This window comes from Castanea sativa, chromosome 4, assembly GCF_040712315.1.
Source record: "Castanea sativa cultivar Marrone di Chiusa Pesio chromosome 4, ASM4071231v1".
NCBI lineage: Eukaryota > Viridiplantae > Streptophyta > Magnoliopsida > Fagales > Fagaceae > Castanea > Castanea sativa.
In genome coordinates this window covers 7,249,916-7,275,050 of record NC_134016.1, presented here as the reverse complement: position 1 = coordinate 7,275,050, position 25,135 = coordinate 7,249,916, and the positions used below count along the sequence as shown (strand labels likewise).

General features: G+C 31.7%; 1 protein-coding gene across 1 annotated transcript in view; it reads right to left on the bottom strand.

Annotated features, from left to right (window-relative positions):
• Positions 1-3,261: 3,261 nt before the first annotated feature.
• The window catches only part of LOC142632383 (zinc finger BED domain-containing protein RICESLEEPER 2-like), a 110,052-nt gene continuing 88,178 nt past the window's right edge, over positions 3,262-25,135 (bottom strand). Inside the window, exon 9 of the mRNA XM_075806805.1 lies at positions 3,262-3,908. Within this exon, the coding sequence (XP_075662920.1) occupies positions 3,343-3,908 (566 nt within the window). The 3' untranslated portion in view covers positions 3,262-3,342. The remainder of the gene's footprint in view (positions 3,909-25,135) is intronic.

Sequence of the window (25,135 nt, the reverse complement as noted above, 5' to 3'; positions counted from 1 at the left end):
TACTACAAAATAAATTACTTGTATTCTTTGCATGAAATAGTATTAACTTAGAAAGGGTTTCAAAATTATTATTAGATCTGCTCTGATTGCGGCACTCTGCAGGCTGTGAATTTAAGGACTACTGAACCTCCTCGACTTCGTCCCCAGGTACAAATCATTTGTCTTCCCTGCCATCTTCCCTGCATATACCTGTTTTAGTATCTATTAAGTACAGTACAATTTTGGTGCTTCTAATAAGTAATCATGTTATTTGCAGTGCCTGTCAAAGAACCAAAGAGCTGCCTTAGCAGAGATAATTGATGTTTTACAATCTGTGTGTCATGCACATAGATTGCCATTGGCTCTGACATGGATACCTTGTTATTACACTGAGGGAGCTGGTGATGAAATGACAAGAGTACGGGTTAGAGAGGGCAACACAAATTCTAATGAGAAATGTATACTGTGCATTGAGGAAACAGCTTGTTATGTGAATGATAGAACGATGGAAGGTTTTGTACATGCATGCCTGGAACATCATCTTGAGGAGGGGCAAGGTATAGCTGGGAAAGCACTTCAATCAAATCATCCCTTCTTCTATGCAGATGTGAAGAATTATGACATAAGTGAGTATCCACTTGTCCATCATGCGCGCAAATTTGGTTTGAATGCTGCAGTCTCAATCAGGTTAAGGAGCACCTACACTGGTGAAGATAATTATATATTAGAGTTATTTCCCCCTGTCAATATGAAGGGGAGTGCAGAACAGCAACTCTTGTTGAACAACTTATCGGGTACCATGCAGAGAATATGTAAGAGTTTGAGGACAGTTTCAGATGCAGAATTATTTGGGGTGGAAGGCTCTAAAGTTGCATTTCAGAAGGAAGAAAACCAAAACTTTCCACTGATGGCTATGCCTGGGGAAAACTCTTAGTTGACATTATCAGATATTGATGTGAATTCAACCGAGAAGATGCCATTGGAAGTGTCTAACACAAGAAATGATATAATTGAACCAGATAGTGTTCATAAGCAAGTAATGTTCTTAGTCACGTCCTCCTTTCTTTTTTCTTCTTTTTTTTTGGGGGGGGGGGGGGGGGGGGGTTGGTTTGTGGGGATGTATGTTCTAACCGGGGGGGTGTTGGTTTGTGGGGATGTATGTTCTAACCTTCTGAAACTGAAAAGAGCATGCCTTGGTTAATGGCTAGTTATGTGCATAACGTTATAGCATTAATTGTTCCAAGGAACTCTATGGTTCCTAATATATTGCAATTGTACCAGTGGGATGTGGGTTTATCCTTGTATTACTTGGTTAACTATTGATGAAAGTAGTAGGATACTTCATACTTGTTGCTTTTATACTGGGGAAAAATTTATTTATTATTGGGTTCTGTAGAATTTGATAGATTACAAGCTTCTTCTCTATCCCTTTGTTGATACCCTTTAATGATATGCATCAGACCAATAGATTGTCTGATTGAAAAGTAAACATATACTACTCTCCCTAGGATATACTTTTTATTTAATATAGCTGTAGCAATGTTGCATTAGGATTTAAACATACTGAGCTGATATTAGCTTTGCGCAGCTCACTAGGTTCAGCTTTGGTTTGTCAAACTTATGAAGAACCCAGCTTGGGCGTTTTGTATTATATGACCTTGTGCTGGTTCTTGGTCTGAGCTTAGCTCTTCACTTAAGAGGTTCATTTGGGAATGCCAATAAATATTTTTGGGAAATGAACTTAGAACATGAAAAAACCAGGTGAGTATATGAATGCCTGATTTTCTTTTGCCTGATGCATATTATTGGGTTCTGTGGAACATGATGAAAATAAAAGTACATTGCTTACTCTAGAATGCGATAGCAAGGGCAGAGGTTCATTTAGCACATATTAGGATGTGGTAAAACTGGATAATGTGTTTTCGTTCTAGCTCTCATTAGTTCATTCTGGAAAACCAAACGTGGAGCATAATCTTTGACCCCAAATTATCATTTGTGATAGACTTTAAAATTGAGCAATCAATACCTATATTTTTACAATAAACGCAAATAGCCACATACCCTTTGAAATTGGTGTGAAAATTGATATTTCTTTAACATGAGTATCATGTTACTCTTTATCAAATTTAAAAAAAAAAAAAAAGTATTAAATTAAACAAAACTGCCATATAACTTTGACAATCACATGCTAAAAATGCCCAATTTAACCTCAATTTTCAACAGCTAGGGGCTATGTGTATTTTGAGTTTAACTTCAGAGGTTAATTGCTTGATTTTGAAGTTTAGGGAGACACCACAAATCACCTGATACTTTAGTGTGGAGAAATTCAGTTTGCCCAATATAAAGAGAGAAAATGTTGGAAAATATACACAGACAGGCACAAACCCACAAATGGCATTATCAAAGCCATCTTTGACTAAGTGGATGTACGTTCAACTCTTGGTTTTACAATTTCTTCTAAGCTTCCAAATTTCTTCTCTTTCTAGTTGCAGGTATTGGTTGCATTTTATGTTTTAGCCTGTTCTTTCTTGGGCTACATTACGAAGAGATTAAACTTTTGGGATGATTGGTTTCCTATCTTTTTATTTTTAGTAAGTTACACAAATATGTCTGTTGGTCTTGAACCCATGATCTTACCCTCCATTTTGTTCTTGAAGTGGATGAAAAAGTCAACGTATTGACTAATCCCGATTAGGGTTAGTCAACATTGATCAAACTTAGTCAAAAATGGCAAGTTTGAGATGTTGAACTCTTAAATCATTGGACTGATTGATTCGAGGCCTGATCGGAATAAAAAGGCTTCAATTTGTTTATATATATCCCTATTTTCTTACATTTAAAAGCACAATTTTTTTTTTAGGGTTTGATCCAACTTTTTGGCACGCTAACCGAGGCCAAACAAAATACAATATCAACAACAAAGACCAAATCGAGTACTACCAAAATATAGGAACTAAATTGACTGTGATACCAAAATGATATTTTCACCGTAAATAAATGAATAGTGTTTGGCTAAATGTGATAAATAAGAAATGAGATATTTGATAAGAGATTTCTAGTAATGTTATTTTGTGAAAATATGTGTGAATGAAAAAATGTGTAGAAATACGTGTAATGTTGTTTAAACACTGAAAACTGTTATTTAAACAACAATACCAAACACCCCCTTAATAACTAGGGTGCAAATGCTCTAAGAGTTCTTTTTTGCGCTTGTGTAATAGTTTTTATCCGAAAATATTATGGAGCTAACCGAACAACAATGACAAAAAAAATTATTTGACCCCCTTCTAAACACTCAGAAACACAATATCTATGCATACAATCAATATTTACAACATGCTTAGATCACTCTCCAGCATACTGTCAAACACAGCTAGGGCCAATAAAGGAAGCCCCAGTAAACCAACGAGTGGGCAAGACTCCGAAGAACCCATTTCTACTAGCCCATTTGATACAATCATAAGCCAAAGAATTACAACTTTTGTTTACGCAAGAGAAATGCACAATCGTATCAGTACAAGTATCCAGCACAGCAAATACCTCTTGAACAATACCATTAATTTCCAACGATGCGTCTGTTTTCCTCTCCTTCAAAGCATTAACTACTAACAGTGCATCTCCTTCTATGATGGCTTTTGGCACTGAATATTGTTTGATTAAAAGCACCGCATATTTGAAAGCAAGAGCTTCTGCCACTAGTAAGCTAGTTACATTTTCCAAAGCTATCCCTGCTTCAACGACATTACCTGAATCATTTCTCACTACCGCTGCTAAAAAAGCGTTGGAGTAGTGCACTACGGTACCTACATTGAATTTGAGCCATGAGCTTGGGGGAGGAGACCAAGAATATTCCTGAGATCTCATGCTATTATGCTGTAATCCCTGGGCCTCATTTCTTCCAAGAATTTCCCCCACTTCAGGCGCGGTACCTTTGAAGATTTTGTCATTAGCCTTTTGGGTCAACAATTAAATGCTAAAACATTAATGTAATGTATGGTTTGGGGAGTCCAATATGTGCCTCCTAGTCCCACATCCAAATGATCAGGAATGTAGTAATGTGTAGGAACCTAAATGCTCAAGAATGTAGATATGTCCATGTTTAGTTTGATTAAGAATCTAACAAGATTTTCATACACGTCGGGTTCTCATGTTTGATTTATCTTATAGGAATTATTTAGTATTACTAAAATATTTTTATTTTTATTTTTGATAATTCAATAATTAGGAGAGAAATATAAACCCTGAATATTTTTGTAAAAAAAATTCAAGTGTTAACTAAGCTCTTGGCAAAATATTCTTAGATTTTAAATGTGATGTTAAGGTACCGTTTGGATAGCATCTCTCACATCCACATTTTGCCCAATTTTTTTTTTTTTTTAAACCAGCGTCTATTGCACTATTCATGAGACATGAACGGTACAAATAGGCAAATGAACAGTAATCCATAAGTGAACAATAAGGTTATGTTTAGTAACAGTTTTTGTTTTCTATTTTCAAAAACTTGTTTTTGGTAATATAAAAAAAAAACAATTTTCTTGTATTTTTTAAATAAAAAACATGTTTGGTTAGTTGAAATTAAAAAGATAGTTTTTTGAAGAAAAAAAATAGAAAATATTAAAATATGTTGTTACTAGGATTTAAACTCTAATGCAAACTCATTAAATGAGACAAATTCATTAAATTAAATGTATATTTTCATTGAATTTTGGAAATTAGAAACTAAAAACAGTCTTTTGCATATTTTCAATTTCCTTTACAAATTGAGTTTTGAGAACAGTTTTTGTTTTCTGTCTATTTTGGATTGCCAAACAAGTTTTTTCATCTCAAAAATAGAAATTTGTTTTTGAAAACAGAAAATGAAAGGAAAAAACAGTTACCAAACATATCCAAACTTTTTTATTATTTGTTTATTGTTCTCAAATTTCAGCAAAATAAACGGTATCCAAATGTACCCTAAGTATTATTCACCACCTTTTTTAAGGATTCTACAAATAAACAATAAGAAAAATATTGAATCACAAATCAAGTCAAATGTCTAAAAATAATAGTCTAAAACTAACACATATAAGACCATTTTTTTTTCAATTGTCAGGTGACGTACGGCTTAATTATCAATTAAAATTATCTTTTTAACTAAAAAAATTCCAAATTGGAGATAAAAAATCAAAGTTCAAAAATAATCCTCAAATTAAAGCTTAATATAACCAAAATATCAACAACAAAAAAAAGTTACTTTATTAGAAAAAAATTTTATTTTGGGTAATCAAATGATATTAAAGCTTGGTTTGGATACAGCTTATAGCATCCACGTCTTGAGTTTTTTGCATTTTCTGTTTTTTTTTTTTTTTTCTTCTGCTGCTGCACGGGTCAGGGGGACAAAGGCTACTGTTTATGTTACTGTGCATGAACAGTATCCGCATTTTGCTGACTTTTCAGCACATCTGTGAGTCTCGTGTACTGTTCACGGGACCCACAAACTTCACTTTATAGAATTTTTTTTATTAAAAATGGGTCTCACGGCACTATTCACACATTTAAAAATTATTTTGCTACAGTGTTTTCAGTTTTCAGCAATAAGCTCTATCCAAACGGATCATAAATACACAACATAAACTTTTCCACAGGATGGGGAACATGGATACTAACCTTTTAGAAAGAAAATCCACATTCCTCAATCTATTTGCAACCAAACATTTTAGTAATACTGATCAACCAAACAGATCATTAAATTTCTCCTACAAAACATCTGGATTTGGATCAGTCCCTAACCATTCTCTCTATACCACTCTCAAATGTGTTCTTTATAATTTATTCAATTTTGTCATTTAATTACCCGTTTCTCTCTCTTGAACTCATCTTCACCAGTGCTAAAAATGCAATAGTAGCCACTACTATGTTGTCTAGTTTTAGACAAATTTGTGGTTTGAAACCCTTCAACTCCTATTATATCTTTTTATTGTATGTAAATTTTGAAAACCCTTCAAACTAGCCTTGGCAACTATTGCATTTGGAATAACATAATATATTATTATTATTAGAGAGCATTGTCATACTTATTTTGTGTTATTTATGAATTTTATATTTAATTTTGAATAATTAAATTTACACTTAAAATTAATTTTAATGTATGAATATGTATTTTGTAGAAGATTGGAATTAATTCTAGAAAAAATTATCAATAAAAGGCACTACTGGATTTGTGTAAAGAAGACGGCTAATAACTAATTTTTACAATGGCCCTAATGAAGTTAAAATTTAACCCAATTAAATTTGATTCCAATTGAAAGGAAGGAATACAAAAGAAATTTTGCAATTTTGACAAATTTTAGCCTACGCAAGCTTTAGTATTTTGGGTATAACTTTTGACTCAAATATTGGATTGTGATGATTCAAGTACGGGAGCTAATTTAGAGGGATACAACTTTGTAGTATATGAAAACTCCAAATTCTAAGGGTTGATGGGCCAAAAAAGTCGGTTTAGTAAAGGCTGAAATCATAGATTTTTTATAAACAAAGAATTCTATTTCTGATAGAATTTCTTGGCCTATTAAAGGCTCTTTAGGTCAAGATTCAAAGGGTGGCAGCCTTAGAACTATAATTAGGCTTTTTCTTAAGTTTCATTTCAATTTGTAGAGTTTTCTTTGGTGTAATGCCTTGCTAGATGTCTTACTAACTAAGATAAAGGGGGAAACCCAAATTTTTTTTATGTTCTTAACAATACTTTGATGATTTTGGTGCTTATGTTTTTGTGATTTTTATTGATTTCATTTTCTAGAAATGGGTTTAGTTTTGTATAACTCTTTAATTTAACATTGACTTTGGGCATGTTGAATGCTTAGGATTCCCTATAAATTAAAACACTAGTTTTTTCTTGTCTAGAATCAATTAAATTCATAGAACTACCTTTAGAACATTATTAAATATGTTCTTATTACTAAATCATTCGACTGAAGTAATCTTCGCATTAATATTAGTTGAGTTATATAATAAAAATTGTTATGTGTTATGTGTATTTTTAAGGAGGCATTTGGTATGGGCTAATATTTTAGGATTCCCATGAATGTTGAAAGATTTTATAATATTTTCACATTAAGTTGCAAATCACTTAAAGAAATCAGATGTCTAGGGGCATTTGAATTCCCACACAATGCCCTTTTTGTAGGGATGCAAATTTCCTTTGAAAAGGGTTATCCACATCCCTATTCTTAGAAAAATTTACATTTTTTTTTATAAACAAACAATTTTACCCATTTGCCCTACTCTTTAAATAATCAAATTAATAAATTACTATTATAAATATTGACAATTTAATTATTATTTTTGTCTTACGTTATACTATAGTTTATTGAATTTGCCATGGTTTATAATTTAAATTTTGTTTCTCATAATTTATTTGAAAGATAAAAAAAATTAAAAAAAGAAAAAGAAAAAAAGAAACTTGATATTGTGTTTACTAATAAAAGGATATTTTAGGAAAATAAATAATTCTCATAAGATTTCTAGAAATAAATCAAATATAATAATCTTATATTCCCAGGATTCTTGTTAGATTTCTAATCATAACAAATATAAAAATAGTTACATTCTCAAATCTTTAGATTGTCAGACATTACATTCCTAGAAATTTGGATACTAATGGTATTGCAAATTCTCCCAAACCAAACACCACTTAAGTTTTTAAAATATTGTTTTTTACCCCTATTTAATTTTTCTTTATCAACCCATCATAATTTCTCTTCAAATAAATTTTATTGTTATAATTTTATTTTATTTTGTGAATTGCTAGTCAACTTCATTTCCTTCTGAATTTAACTTTAGCCTCATTGAGTTATCATTTCACAACAATCTTGCACTTGGGAGAAATATTGAAGTTGCATCACTATCAGATCTCATTCTCTTAACCACATCAAGGTTGCCCCTCAATACCATTAGTGTCCTCACACAAAAAGCAAAAAGCTAGAGGCCAAACTCTCCTAATTATTTGTGCATTTATTTTCCTTTAAAAAAAAATTATAACTTGATAGGTTGGGTCGAAACCTTAATAATAACTTGATAGGTATGGACTAATGTTTTAGGATTCTCATGAATGTTGAAAGATTCTATAATATTTTCACGTTAAATTGCAAATCACTTAAGGAAATCAGATGTCTAGGGGCATTTGGATTCCCACACAATGCCCTTTTTGTAGGGATGCAAATTTCCTTTGAAAAGGGTTATCCACATTCCTATTCTTAGAAAAATTTACATTTTTTTTTTTATAAACAAACAATTTTACCCATTTTCCCTACTCTTTAAATAATAGAAATCAAATTAAAAAATTATTATTATAAATATTGACAATTAAAAAATAATAATTTATAGTAAAAGAGACTGCTGGTATGGGACGTCTAAACACCTTGAGTTTTTTTTTTTTTTTTTTACGTACCTACATAGAGGCCAAACTCTCCTAATTATTTGTGCATTTATTTTCCTTTAAAAAAAAATTATAACTTGATAGGTTGAGTCATCATTTAAATGTTTAAATTTCAAATTTTTATAATATAAAATCATACATAAAAAATAAGTTTATAGATAGAATATTGAATAATATCTGATTAATATGAAATTTAACATATGTATTAAGAATAAAAAGATCATACAATCCACCGGTTAGATTTTCAAAAAAAATAATCATGTTAATTTTTTTTAGTAGAAGTTGTAACTAGGCTGATTTCAGATAATTTTATTTAAAGTTTATAAGCCCGTGTAATATATATATATATATATATATATATATATATATATATATATATATATATATATATATTTTGTATCTAGACCTTAAATGAAAAGAATGAATCTCACCATCTGGAAGTGGCTCAGGACCCGAAGTTGAACCAATATTTTCTAACAGGAGTCTCGTGTTTGCATTAGAGGAATTATGTTTCTGCAAGCGGAAGCAGTGTCAACACATATATCATTTCTTAAAAGAAATGTAGACAGTAAGAGAAATGATAAGATTGAGACTGTGCCTGCTCAGATTCCAAAACAAATGGAAGTGGCTCAGGACCCGAAATTGAACCACGATTTTCAAGCATGGGTTCTGCGTTGGCAGTAGAGGAATTATGTTTCTGCAAGTGAAAGCAATGTCAACACAAACATCATTTCTTAGAAAAGTGTAGAGAGTAAACAAATGATAGATGGAGATTGTGCCTCTTGAGGTTGAGGTTCCAAGCTTGGAGAACTGCTCGACAAATCCAAGAAAGTATCACGAGTTGGAAGTGGCTCAGGACACGAAGTTGAACCAGGATTTCCAAGCATGAGTACCGTGTCGGCAGTAAAGGGTGCATGCTTCTGCAAGTGAAAGCAATGTCAACACAAACATCAATTCTCAAGTGAAATGTAGATAATCAAATAAATGATAGTCTGAGATTATGCCTCCTGAGTTTCCAAGCTTGAAGAAGTCCCCGCAAAAACCGATGGAGAATAAGTAGGTTCAGGAGAGTGGTCATTGTCCTTGTTAGGTGTGCTGAAGTAAATAGAATGAAAAGGGATAAGGATTAAGGAATGCATAGAAGGCATATATAAAAGGAATTTAAATTCTTAATGAATGAAAACCGTACTTACATCCTTATGGGATAGTCCAACCAGTCCTTCCCACAAAACAATGCCTCTATAATGTCAGGATCCAAATCATTGAAGATTGGATCGAGTGTCGCTGTTTCAATATAGAAAGCAGAATTTGATGTAGAGGTTGACATTGGAATTGCCAAGATATCACGAGCCATCGTCCAAAGAGTTGGAGAATCTTGATTCTTAGTATGCCACCAACCCAATATGTCAAATTCTCCATCAGGATAAAGAGGCTCTTGTAAATATATTGCAAGTTCTGTTCTTCTCGATTTTTTCCAATCATCTAGTATATTACCATCCGAGGAAGAGCTATTATCATTATCAATGAAGGAAGAAGATGACCTCTGACTCGTAAGGTTTTCGGCATATGTCTTAAACATACTGTCAAGAGCGCTAATAATGAATGCCCAATACTTGATGAAGTCATCAAGTAATTGTTTGTACGAGTAGTTCACAAAGTCCAATTTTGTTCGTGGGTCAAAAACTGCTACAATTGCGGTAGCACAACTTACTATAAGAAAGTACTCATCCAAACGCTCTTTCATCCTCTTTGCAATGTAACTTTCTTGCCATTGATTCAAACTTTTAAAAATATCAAAAATCTTACGAAAATACACATTTGTACTAAGACATTTGCTTCCCAAAAAACTGCATATGGCATCATAGAAAACAGTCAAACATATGTCCATGACTTCTGCCTTATCCCATTCCTCCATAGATAAACTTATACCGAAGACATACTCAATACTCTGTAGGTCAACAATTGCTGCCCCCTGCCTTCTTAACTCCAATGCAATTTGAAGCATGAAAAAGGTAGAATCCCACCTTAGAGGAACACCTTCAGAAGTAATGTCCTTGCCTCCTAAATTTAATTTCTTTACAACCTCTTCAAGCTTTTGTTTTCCAATTGTTGTTTCACTCACGTATTTGATAGCGTTCCTTATCTTATGAAGAATATAATCTATCTCATCCAATCCAACCTTAACAAGGAGATTTATTACATGTGTAATGCAAGGGATGTGAAATATTTGCTGTCTGAAAGGACTGCAATTACCTTGATCACCAAGCCATCCATCTAAGATTTTTACCATTTGATTATTTGCAAAAGAACTTTCAACGGTTATAGAAGCCAATTTCTTGTCAATGTTCCACTCCAGAAGCACACCTTTTACTATCTCAAAAAGGGTTTCTCCTGTATGGTTGTACTCCACATTTTTTATGGCAATATTCTTCTTCTTCAGTTTTGGACCATCTTCAATAAACTGCAAAGTAAAAGAACAATACTTGCTCTTTTTTCCGCAATCTGTCCAAAAATTAAGAATTAAACTGAAGCTCAAGACCTTATCAAATTGTTTGCAGAGTTTTTCCTTTTCTTCTCTGTAGAAACAAAGAATCTTATCCTTTAAAGTGTCTTGTGAAGGAAGTTTGAACGCTGGTTGCAAATTCTTCATAAGAATTTTAAAGTTCTCGTGCTCAACCATATTCAACGGATATCCATCCTTAATAATCATTCTTACCAAATCCAAGCCACTCCTTTCTTCATCAAACAAAAAATTCCCATTGGTGACAGTTGGATTTTCTAAACCACCAGTTTCTTTTTGTGATCTTTTACATTTTGAGGAATTCCAGTGATTTTTCAAGCGTGTGGTCCCGTCTTTGCTTGACCCTGAAAAGCGCTGCCCACAACGTTTACATTTGGCCCAGACCATCCCATTTTGATCAGTTTCCTTTATGAAGTGGTTCCAAACGTCCGATGTTGACTTTCTCTTTTTAGAAGAATTCGGGGGTGTTGAAGTTACCTTATATGATGCTGAGATCTCTGGACATCTCATTTTGTTTACTTCCTATTAAGATATACAAAAGTAATAGAACAAATGGTCAAACATATTTAAACTAATTTAAGCTTAGAAGATGGACATTTAAAATGTCCAAAATGTACTAATAAAGATTTGCATGGCACAATAATGAAGGACAAGCTAAAGAGCTAGAGGCAGATAGGTAAATAAAGCATAGTGAAATTTTCATAATTGTAAAAAATAAAAATAATTTAAGTAATAATATTGTTGGAACTAAATTGTTATGTCTCATTTAACTCTCTGAAGAGTAAGTTTCTCTGTGATAGATTGATAGTTTAGTAACCATTTTTTTAAAATAATAGTATGGTTACAAAAATGGGAGGAAAAGTCGAACCTTAGACATCTCTATTAGAAACATTAAGAAGTACTAATTGAGCTATAAAGGTCTCTTAACATGGTTTTTTTTAGAGAGTTTCAACCTATGGCGTCCGCTCCTGATAATAGCTCTTTATCATCAGATTAAGACAACAATCAATTTTTGATGTAGGCGGGAATTGAACCCCAAATCTCTTATTCAAGAAACCAATGGTTTAGTAACATTGGTTCTCATAAATATGCAAAATAGCACAAGTAAATGAAGTTTAAAACAACCAAATAAATATTAATTGAAAGAGTTATGCATATAGCTTTGAAAGATATTAGTTTTTTTTTTTTTTTAAGTAAACAGTAATACTTATTAGAACGCACACAAAAATAGTAATATTAGTGTTTTAAACCGGGTTTATAATACATTACATAACCAGAGTACAACTACAAAAAGGCCTACCCTTTGCAGTTGTAGATTGAGGTTATAAATAGCGAACACTAAACACACACAACCAATGTAGGATAAACATCCTTTTTTTTGGAGTAAATGTAATACTTCTTAGAACACACACGAATGGCCTAACCTTTGTAGTTGTAAATTAGGGTTATAAATTGGAACTAAATAACTCGATAACTTGTCAAGCCACTACCAAAAAAAAATTAATTTAGGATCTGTTTGGATACCGTTTATTTACTGAAAACTAAAAACTTATTGCTGAAAACACTATAGCCAAATAATTTTAAAATGTGTGAATAGTGCTGTTGAACCTAAAAATGCATGGGTATGCACATTTTGCTGAGTTTGGTGGTCCCATGAACAGTGCTGTGGGACACCCAAAAAAACGCCAAACGCACCGAAACCCTCATTCAGTGCTATCCAAACTCACACTTAGGAGTAAGTAAAAATATTTGGTAGTAGATAATGAGCCATTTTAATAACTTTCTTTTGTGTGTATTTTAAGCCTTAGGAAGGACACATTTGACATGTCCCAGCAGGTCCTGGGAAAACAGTTATACTAAATTTATATTGTCCGCTATTTAATATATGATTAAGGGTCAAGCCATCATTTTATGAATTGATCACAACACATGGGAACCAAAATGGCATAGAAGTTTGTGGTCCAAGTAATAGATCAGTGTTAGTGATAATAATAAGTAACTACATGCTCGCTAAATCACTGATTCAATTATTGGAATTAAGAATATTTTTACATAACAGAAAATATTTAATCGATAATGATACTAAATCGTAAAGTCGCCTTCAAATTTTTTTTTTTTTTTTTTTTTTTTTTGCAAGATAGAAATTTTATTCTAACATATTCCATATACATATGCGTGTAAAATTTCTTTCCGAAGACTTAAATCCAGCCCTCCACTCCCCTCCTCAACAAAAATTTTGTACTTGTAAAGTCACTATCACGCCAAGGATATACGATCGTGTAAAGCCATCTTGCTAATGGTTAAAAAATAAATAATATAATAAATGCTACCATAACAATTTTTTAGGTGGAACTAGACACTATGGCTACATCCAAATCCCAAATTTTAATAGTTTTAATTTTGGATCCTAAAAAAGATAATCACAGCATTATGCCAAAGGAATAGTTAAAATGCACAAGTTATTTGCTTTTTTCTTAGCGAAGATTTTCATATCTGGGATTTGTTTATATTTTATTAGTAAGAATGTATTTTATTTTTTTGTTGCTTTGTTTAGAAGGGGTTGCTAATCACAAATATGGATTTTATTATTTTAATTTTTGAGTTTTTTGGATTAACTTTAAATTTTGAGGCTCTTTTTTTTTTTTTTTTTGGGACGGGGTCATGTATGATGTTTTTTTTTTTAAAACAAAAAGTTTCAAATTTAAATAGATCAGTATATACTACTTAATTTTTTATTTTTAGTGGGGCCGTCCCTAGATAAAAAGAACCCAAAACAGAATAGTGCAAAACTCTCGTTCTCCCAAACACCCAAAAATATCAATAAGAAAAGGATTACAATTTTGTTATAAAAGGCTTACCAACTAACATAAATTGGACGATGTAAAAAAAAAAAAAATATATATATATATATATATATATATATATATATATATATAATTGGTGTTACGTTAATAATATATTAAATAAATTACTTAAGACATGATATAATAAAATTTGTAATATTCTAAAAGAAAAACAAAACAAAAAATGGCAAAAATCAAAACAAACAAAAAGCCAATCTTTTAGTTTCATTTTGCAAACAATCAACCTGCAGTTGAAACGAAAGAAAAGCAATTGAAACAATCATCAAATACCTTTAAACTCAGTGCGAAAGAGAGCCTTAAATTTGGAGGTAGTGATTTTTACTGGGACACTTCGGTCATGCATGTGCTTGATTGACTTTTACGTGCTCCTAAAAATACCAATTAAATGTACTTAATACCACTTGTTGTCCTGAAAACATTCGTTAGTATGACCCTTTCTAAAATAGTAAAACGTGAGCAAATAAATAAATTATATAACCTTTAAACTATAAATATTTCATGCCCACTTTTTTAAAGATAAGCTACCTTTTTTTTTTCAAGAAACAAGATAAGCTACCTTTAAAATTACTAATCACATGTTCTTTTTTAAATAAGTAAGCTACCTTTAAAAATACAAACCAATCCATGTACTTTTTTTTATTTTTTATTTTATATATAATAGTTATAATGTGGGAGGAAGATTCAAACTTTGGATGTCATAGACACACCAAACACTCCTTAAACTAATAATAGAATTCAGGCAAATAAACAAATTTATAAATTATTTGAAATAGATTATTTAGCTCTAGTCCTTTAAAAACATATTTATTTTTTATCGACACCTATCTCATACAAGTTTTTTATTTTATTTTTTGAGAAACAAACAAACACACACCCACACACAAGGGAGAGGGAAAATGGTTCTAATACAAAAGTATACCACAAACTCCACTCAAAAGTCATGATAACTTTTAAGAGAGAGTGAGACAAGTTATATTACACACAACACACTCTTTTAAGCAATGTGTGATAATTACCAATTATTTTTTTGAGAAACAAACACAAACATATTTGTTCTAACATAATTCAAAAAAATTAAAATTGTTACACACTTTAGACCTACTTCCAACTCCAAAACTTACGCATCACATTCAAATTTTATTTAAGCTTGAATTATGCTCTAGAAAATTGGGCTATTTGGGTTCCAAGAGGCAGTACAACTTAGAAACACTAATTCACAAAAAATAAATTAAATTAAAATTGTTCCACACTTAGACCTAAGTTCTCAACAAAAAAAATAAAGACGTGAGTTCTAAGATTTGAACTCCTTACTTATCAAAAAAAAGATTTGAACTCCAAAACTTACTACATCACTTTAAAAAAAAAAAAAATTATAATTATAAGCTTATGATCTAAAAAAATTGGAGGAAATTACATTTTACTCTTTTAAATTATACTTCATGTTATACTAACTCTCCTAAATGAAGTGAATACACACTTATCCTCCCTAATCTATTATCTTCTGCACACTTTGCAATCCACGATTTAGTTACTCATGACATTATAGGACAGTTGCAAGACCAAATTGCCCCGTATTCACTATCTCAAAAACTGATCTGGTCCTCACTATTGAACATCTTTCCCATGAACTTCTCATCAACCAAAAAAGAAAAAGGTATGAATATTTACAACTGAAAAAATGAATGAACACCACAAGGGTAAAGTCCTTTTAATTTAATACTACTTCTTTCTCGGTACAATAACCATAGCTCCTTCCAAGTTCCAACAAGTCCAAATGCAAAGATTAATAACAAACAAAAAGCCTAACTCCCATTTAATTTGTCACTACTTACAAACATCCACTTTCTCTAATTTTAGCTCTCCTTCTTGAATTTATTGTCTACTGTGCCCCCAAAAAAAAAAAAAACTTGATTAACTACCCAAAGAACCAAGAAAATATCAAAAAATTCAAGACTGGTTTTCTTGAGCATATTTTAAAAGGAATTTTGTTTCCTTTCCCTCTTAATTCTTACAAACAAATTTGCGTCCCACACCATAAATTACTATTTTCTTCTTTAAACAGTCTGATTAAAATCCGGTTTTCATTAAAATCCTTTCTGGGTATTTTGCCATAGAGGCAAACAGAGCTTTAACAAGCACTTACATCACCCAAGCTCACAAATTAATTAAAACTCATATCAAATATCAATTTTAAATTTAAAAATCTAAGCCAATTAATGATAAAAATTCAAGCTTTGAAATTCAGTAATGATAAAAGCAAACACAAAAATAAAACCTAGACGACATACAGGAGAAGAAGAGGACGAAGAAGAAAGACATGAGTACAGAGTAATTCACATTCATTGACCAGACAATGATGGTAAAGTGGGAAAGTTTCGTTGACAACAGCCACGGAAGGGTCGTACTTTGATTTGAATTGGGAAGACAGAAACCTCTGTAGTTGATGAAAGCGAGAGACGAAGACACTGAGAGGGAAGTGAGAGACTGAGACTGAGAGGAACTAAAATATCCCGCGAGGGAGTTGTGAGAAACTGTTTTATATATTTTTTTATGCGTTAAAATGTTAAATGTGTATGAAGATACAGATAAAAAGAAAACTTTTGATGAAAACAAAAAAAAAAACCAAAGAAACTCACATTTGTTTGATTACGCAACACAAGAACCTGTTTGAGCTCCCTTGAGGCACACCCACTCCACCGCTCTTCAAAAAAGGAAAAGATAAAACATCCATAAGATTAAAATTGTAACAGTTATACACCTAAGATCTGAAATTATAAGTCGAAAACTTACCATAAGAAACAATATTTCGAGAAACTGTTTTCTATTGTGTTCTACATTTTTATGAGAATAGAGAGTAGAGAGTAGAGAGCAACACCAAGGCCTTCAGTAGAAAGGCGATATGGGGCTCCCACCTTGTCTCCGCCACCAGTCACCGCTCAATCTGCCACCTACACCACCACTCTTCAGAAGACAGGACAAGTGTTTTTGATCTGCTTCTTTCTTCTCAAAGATATATTTACGAGGGTTTTACGTTCAGAATATTTTTACAATATTTTTACAATAAATTATAAATGGTTAGTTATTATTAATTCAAATTTGAACATAAAGTTAAGATTATTTTTTTATTTCAACAACAACAATTCGTAACAATCTGTCACTTAATATTTATTGTAAAAATATTGTGAACATAACATTTTTCTGTATTTATTTTGCAGACATAATAAGTTGTTTAAAACATCTACTATAAGGCTGTTTGGTAGAACATCTTAAACACATGTTTTCAGTTTTTAAACAATATTACACGTATTTTCACATACTTTTTCACCCAAATGTATCATTTGTTTGGTAAATTCCACAAACCTACCTTTAAGTCTGTGATAATACCAATTAGGTCCAAAACATTCTAAAACCTACCAATTGAGTACTCAAAAAGACAATTTTGTCCCTAACTTTCTTTCTCTCTCTCTCTCTCATCTGTCTCCGTTCCTTTCCCCTTCTCTCTTCTCTTTCTCTCTCTCTCTCTCTCAGAAGGGAGCTTCTTGAGATCAACTGGTTGGCTCCCTTCCAATCCCTGTTCCGCCATTCCTTTCTTTTCATATAAATTCTTCTTTTACTCTGTTAAAACCAACACAAAATTATTCAACACCAAAACCCCATCTCTAATCGAACCCAGAAACATACCCTATAAAACCAACAAAATTCAACACATTTACACAAACCATTCACCACCAAAAACCCATTTTTAATCAAACCCAGAAACCTACTCTACAAACCAACAGAATTCAACACAAACAAAACATTCACCACCAAGAACCCATTTTTAAATCAAACCCAGAAACATCCACTAACTTTTCAAGAAACCAATACATATACTCATGATAAAATTACTGCACAATCATCCATAAAATTATAAGATTTATTTATGTCAGCTAAGACAAAACAAAAAACTTCTCTTTCTATTCGGTGATGTCCAATTAGGAGATTGTGGATCGGGCTTATTCGGCGATTCAGCACGCGATGTCTCGGCTTGAGGATGAGTTTCGGCGTGTTTTGATTCGGAACACTGTTCCTCTTGACGCTGAGAGTCTATACGGCTCGATCCGCCGGCGTAGCCTTTCGTTCCCGGTCAACGATGCCGGAATTATTGCCGGAGAAGATGATATGAGTGTGGTGGTCAGTGGCTTTTCTAGTGGCTGTGGGTTTTGAGAGAGAGAGAGAGAGAGAGAGAGAGAGGAGAAAAGGGGAGAGGAACGGAGAGAGAGAAGGAAGAAGAGGAAGATTGGTATTACCACTGAAGGGTAGGGATAAAATTGTCTTTTGAGGACTAAATTGGTAGGTTTTAGGATGTTTTGGATTTAATTAGTATTATCACAAACTTCATGTAGTTTTGTGGAAATTGCCCTATTTATTTTCTTGTTTTATTGGATTAGTTGTTAAAATAAATAAAAGAATAATGAAAATGAAATAGAAAAAAAAAAAAAAAAAAAAAAACAAAGACGGAAAGTGAAGTATAATAATAAAAAGTGAAAACTGTAAGGCATCCGGCTCAATAGTCAACAAATCCGACTCACTCCGATTACTCAAAATAATTCTTTTAAAAATAAATCCGACAATTCGATTTAAAAAATATAGATAGGATAGGACTCATCAATAAGCCCAAAAAAAAAGGACTCATCAATACAAATTTGCAGTGTCCCTAGTGGCCTTGTCATCTTCCCCTCGTCAACAAATAAAGCGTGGTGGGTCCCCCTAAAGCGAGAAAGTATGTGCACACTGGCAACACGTCAGCACCGCCTATCCCGGGCATGTTTGGATAGCATACGTTTTGGACAAAAAAAAAAAAATCACTATTGCAGCCGCTTGCATTTCGGAGCGGATTATTTATCCGAAAACCAATCTGACCACTTATATGTACTATAAATTAACCAGTAGGATCATTCTCATTCCACCAAAACAAAATAATAATATAGCGGACCCTAGATCCTATTGTCATAGACTCAGATTCGAAGGAATTATATATCGGAGGAAATTGTCTGTTTTAGAAGATATTTTAAATATTATTTGTCACTTTTTTTTTTTTTTTCTGGTGAACGAAGGACTAGCGTATATTAACTAATTAAAACAGAATTAAAATAAAAAGTCTCATAATAATTACCCACAATGTCATAAGTAAAATATAAGATCTGGTTGGTAATGTTATTCTAATTAGATATGATAGAATACGTCAGAATTTTCTGACCCGACCCAAAAAATACCTGACCCAAACTCGATTTTTTTGATTCGAAGCAAAAACAGGTTGACCCATGACTCGACCTGTGTTTTTTACGGGTCAACCTGACCTGATCGGCGACTCAACTCGAACCCGAACCATTTTTTAAAACTTCTTTTTTGTAAGAAAAATAATAAAATTAAAACAATATTGGTTTAATTGTTTGTTATGAGTTTTAAGGAAACAATTGAGACATTTACATAAGTGTATGCAAATTAATTGAAAGATGAATGATTGAGCATTCTGTAATGAGTTAAGATTTTTAGATGTCAAATAGCAAAGTGCATGCCAAGATAATCTGGTTACAGTACAGTTAAAAACATAGATTTAAAATTGTAAACATGTGCGAGAAACATTCACAAGTGTGAAAATAGTGAAGCTAAAGTATTAAATTAACATAAATTATGAATGCTTAGACCTATTTTTTTTTAACAATTTATGTCCAAAATAAACGGCTTTTCAAAATAAATTGTAATATTTCTTAGAGTGTGTGTTGCTTAACAATGATATGGTATTCATAAAAGTTATCATGTATAAATAAGTAAACGATCAAACTTTAATATATATCTCAAATTGAAATAGAGTGTCAATCACAATTGACAATAGATTATAAAATTAATTTTCAAGATTGTAAATTTCTTATATGTTTTTATTCTTTGTCAAATGAATTATCTAATAAGCCATTTGTAATTTTGTTTTATATTTTTGAGATGTTGGTATTGTGTAGAAATAAAACTTGTGTATTTGTTTTACTTATCTTTGTGTTATTTTGATAGCAATATTTGAATTTGTATAAGTTTAAAATTATTGAATAAGTATTAATAAGTGTAATTTATTCTTGATATAAGTGGTGAATTTAAAGTAATGCATTTTACATCAAGTAATTTGTTGCATGACTTTCTAAATGGCAAATACATGTTTTCTTAAAAAAAAAAAAATTATGTGAAAAATATGGGTCAACCCGACCCGACCCGACTTGTAACCTGATTGACCCAAACCCGTTTTTAACCCGCTTAAACTGACCCATTTTTTACCCGTAACCCGTTTGACCCGCAACTCGATTGACTCAACCCGACCCGCCCGTTTTGCCATATCTATCTAGTAACGTTGTTTGTATTTTTTAGAAATACGTTTGGGTGAAAAAATGTATGAAAATACGTATAATATTGTTTAAAAACTGAAAACTATTACTTAAGTGCATTTACCAAACGAGAAACATTTTTAGGAGGACTATTAAAAACAACTAATTCCTGTTGAAAGCACTGTTGTTTGTTTGAACAGGTTCTTGCAATCCAAGATAGGAACATGCTTGATGTAAATTGTTGCTACAAGTATCACTAACCCAACCAAAAACTACATAAGCTTCAATTTCAATTTCTACCGCTAGCAAATTGAGGTTTATGCACAACTTCAGGCCAACTCTAAGTGTTTGTTTGGTGAGTTTATTTTTTGCCAATTTATTTTACTATTTAGCTTATTTTTGCTACTATTTATAGGTCCTACTGTACTTTTTGATACTATTCATAGGTTCTACTGTACTATTTTAACTAACATTTACCTTTATTTACAGTACTTTCAACAAAAAATTTTCAGTTTCTGCAAAATAAGTGGATCTCAAACAGACCTTAAGATTCCAAAGCTCCACATCGACATTAGTAGCGACACATATGGATCAAGTTTAATCATTTAATTTAATATTTTTCCTTCACCTGTGAGCCTAAACTACCCTTATTAAGTGATCATTTTTTTAAATAGGAGGTAAGATGAGGACAAGGTTTGAACCCATAATTTTATGTTTTGATATCATGATAAATTATCAAATCTCCAAAAAGATTAAGTTGTTAGGAAATAATGAATTTGATAATTTAATCTAACAACTCACAATCCACCACTAGCTAGGCTGAGGTTACCTATAAAGAGATATCAATGTTTAATTTGTACCAACCTTCGTCTATTTTGGTCTATTTCACTCTCACTACTTGTTTATTCTTTCTCACACGAGAATGAGTAGTGTAAAAATATATTAGGCGAAAATACCATTTTGGCAGTAGTTGATTTGTGTTTACTGAGTTGAAGACTGGTAAATTTGATTTGTGTTTTTTTGTGTGGAGAAAGTGCTAAAAAAAGCTTTAATTTGATGATAGGGACCAAATTAACCGCAAGCTAAAATAATATGAATCAAATTGACTATTATTAAAATGTATAGACCAAATTGGTTTCAAAAAATAAAAATGTATAGACCAAATTAAACAAAAACTCCAAAATATAAAAACCAAAATGATATTTTGGTCAAAATATTACATGCTTTACTTCTCTAACAAGCTCAAGGTTCACACGTGAATTTAAAAACCACCTTGTTTCAATAGAGTCAAATTCTCCAAATATTAAATTATTTGTAACTTCAATCCCACAAATTAATGTGGCTGAGATAAGCTCACTAATCTAGAAGAATATAACCTTCAGTCTCTAACGCACCAAGGAAGAAATTAATTAAAAAAGTGTTGAGCAATTTGGTCCGAAGCGGATGTAATTAAATCCGATTACTTAGGAAATAGGGTCAAATGAGATCCGCTTCAGTTATTTTCTCCGAATTCATACTTGAACCGATAGGGTCAAATCGGATGTAATGAGATCCGATAAGTGGTGTACATTTGTTTAGAAAAGCACCTGGGAAACTCTTTTTAAGATTTGAAATTTACGTTGGCATCTACAAAAGTTATGTAGTTTGTACTCTTGTGAATTTGGGAAACTTCTTACCTATATATTTGTTAAAAATTCAAAGCGTGTAAAGTGTAACTGTATAATATGCCTTGTTTTTGGGGTCATTTGAATTTCGGAGCGGATTAAATCCGATAAAACCAATCTCAAGACTTTTTGTGTATTGCGTGTAAAAGTAACCGGACTCATCTGCCCTGTATGCGAGCATAAAACTGAAACAACACATGCGTCGCACTTATGTAGTTTGTACTCTTGTGAATTTGCAAAGCAAGTTTTGGGTGGCTTTTCAACGTTGAAACTGGACCTTTTCTGGCTCTTTTAGTAGCAGGTGGGGGTATCAACTAGAGGTGACAATTTTTATCCATATTTATGAATTTTCTCATTATTCATCTTATTTGGATAAATGTTAACCTAATTTATTTGAGTATTTGGGTTAAATGGATGTAGACCTATTTTATTATTTAATTAGATAAGTCTAAATGGATAAATCTATTAATACCCACTAAACCCATTTAAAATTTAAAATTAAATAAACCCACTACTACCCACTATACCCTCCTAAAATCTAAAACTTAAATAAACAGTATTACCTCAATCTCACTCTTAGTCTCACTCTCCCTCAGATTTTCTCATTAACCAAACACTTTCCCAAACACTTTAACCTCTAGATTTCTAAGCCCAAACACTTTCCCTTGGATTTTCTCAGTAACCAAACAAAAGGAAATTCTAGAGAGAGAATTATACAAAGAGACGATCGATTTTAACACGCTGGAAGAGACTATGAGGATCGACTCAGTGAAGCTGATGGCGAAGTCTCGGTTGAAGAGGTTTTTTGATTTCCAGTTCTCGAGCGTTCTGAGGAATTCCACGGCGGCATCGAAGATGGTCGTGGCTGAGGAGCCGCATTTTCAGAAGGACAGTTTTAATGGCTCGGCTGTGGTGGAGCCAGTGGTGGCCGCTGAATTTGAGCCGAGTTCTGTGTGCTTGGACAGTATGGTACAGAACTTCATCAAAGAGAATAATAACAACAACAACAACAAGAAGCAATCCAGTGCGGTCAGGTGTAGCCGTAACCGCTGCAACTGCTTTAACCGAAACTGTATAGATAGCAGTTCAGAAGATGAATGGGACTCTTTCGACGATTCTAACTATTCTTCTACTGAAGTTTGTGAAATTCTCAAGGTCAAATCAACAAAACTTTAACGAAAATATTCAAAATAATACAAGAAAGATACTGGTAACAGTTTTTTTTTTTTTTTTTACTTTTCATTTTTCGAGTTTTACTGTTTGGTTGCCGAGAAAGTTTTGAGAAAATTAGGGAAAAACTGCATTTTAGAGTTTAGACTAAATTTCAAGTTAGTTCTATGAGTATTTGTTTGTTTGCTAAAAAGATTGTTTGATTAGCTAGGTATTGGTCTGGGTGAGGAGGAGAAGTTCTGTTTGGTTTGTAAGAAAGTTTGGGGAAATAAATGAAAATGAAGTGGTTGATGTTGTTATAAAGACAAAAGATTTTAATCCGATTTTCAAGGGTCCTGTTTGGTTTATGAGAAATTTTGTAGTTGCTAACTTAATGGGAAAATCTAGTAACAAGTTATTTATTTATTTGGATCATATTGGGTTAAATGAGTGGGTTACTAATTAAATGGGTTGGACAAATAATGGATAATTAATTTATACATAGGTGGGTCATAAATGGATGAATGGGTAATTACACACTCAATCTATTTATGACCCAACCCGCCCATTTGTCACCCCTAGTCACGACTCACTCTGTGGTGGGGGGACCCATGTACTAACCCCAAAGGGTTGTGTTTTTTTTTTTTCAATTTTTTTATTAATATTTCAAATCAAAATTTGTTTATTGATAATAACTTTTAACATCTAAACAACCAAAAAAAAAATTAACATGTTATATTATCAAGACCTTTTAAAAAAAAAAAAAAAAATTTCAACATATAGCGTCCGCACCTGAATTATCATCAGACTAAGACATCAATCAGTTTTTGATGTAGATAGGGATTGAACCTCAGATCTCTTATTCAACTATCAAAGACTTTACCAGTTAAGCTAACTAGAACACACTATTAATGTAACGCATTCATGCATCAAAGATTGATACTTTATATATATATATATATATATATATATATATATATATATATATATATATATATATAAAAGATAGGAATTCTACTCTAGCCTAATCTAAGTGTATATGTGTGTAAATCTCCCTCCTGAAGACTTGAACCTCGGCCTTTACCCCCCACACTTCACAAGTTTTTATACTTGTGGAGTGATCATCGTACTAAAGGTATATGGTGGTAAAGATTGATACTTCTTAATGTAATGTATTCATGCATCAAAGATTCAAATTCTTTACCATTGTAATTATTGAATTGTCACAACAACAAAGAATCTCCTAATCAATGTACTTACTAGTATATATATTAAAATAATTTACAATGTTATTTAATTTTTAGGATCTTTTATAAGAAACTCTTTTTTGTTTTCCTTTTAAATTGGAAATGAAGTCTAAGATGGTCAAAATCAAACATTGATACTTTCAAATTAATTCAAAATGAAAAATTCATAAATATCTTTTAAAAAAATCAAGGCATACATAAAACATTTTTAATTTTCAAGTATATGATAATATTGTTAATATTTCTAAGTTAATTAATTTTTTTTTTCAAATGACTATTTATTGATTACTTTTTTGATATATATATATATATATATATATTAATTAATTTATAACAAACTTATTCTATGAAGTAGCTTAAGCAATGCAATGGTTATACTAACTCTAATACAAGGCTCCAAAAAAAGAAAAGAAAAAGGAAACTAAGAAAAAAAAAAAACAAATTATAAAATATATTTATATTATATTTTCTATGTTAATCAAATATTTTTTAATAAAAGAAGTAAATTTTTTTATATTAATAATCATTATTGAGTTAATTTTGTTTTCAATATTTTAGCATGATTTTGCCTCTTTAAACCAAAATCTTTATACCCAAAAAAAAAAAATCCTAGCTCCACCACTAATAAAGTGACTTTTGGTTCTTTCGCCATCGCCAAATATATAGATACTTTTTACTATAGCATGACATATATGCAGGGACGGAGTTAGAACTTGGAGTAGGGGAAGGGAAGGGGCTCTACTGCTAGCTATGTGCAGCAGCTCCGGCCTTCGGCTCTACTGTTGCTTAACTACTTGAAGGGTTTTTTTTTTTTTTTTTTTTTTTTTTTTTTTTTTTTTTTTTTTTTTTTTTGTCTTTGATATGAGCATTTGCTATTAGGGAATGACAAAATTATTTTATCTAAAATTTTTTAAAGGCCTGGGTTGTTTGTTTTGGTAGAATTGGTTG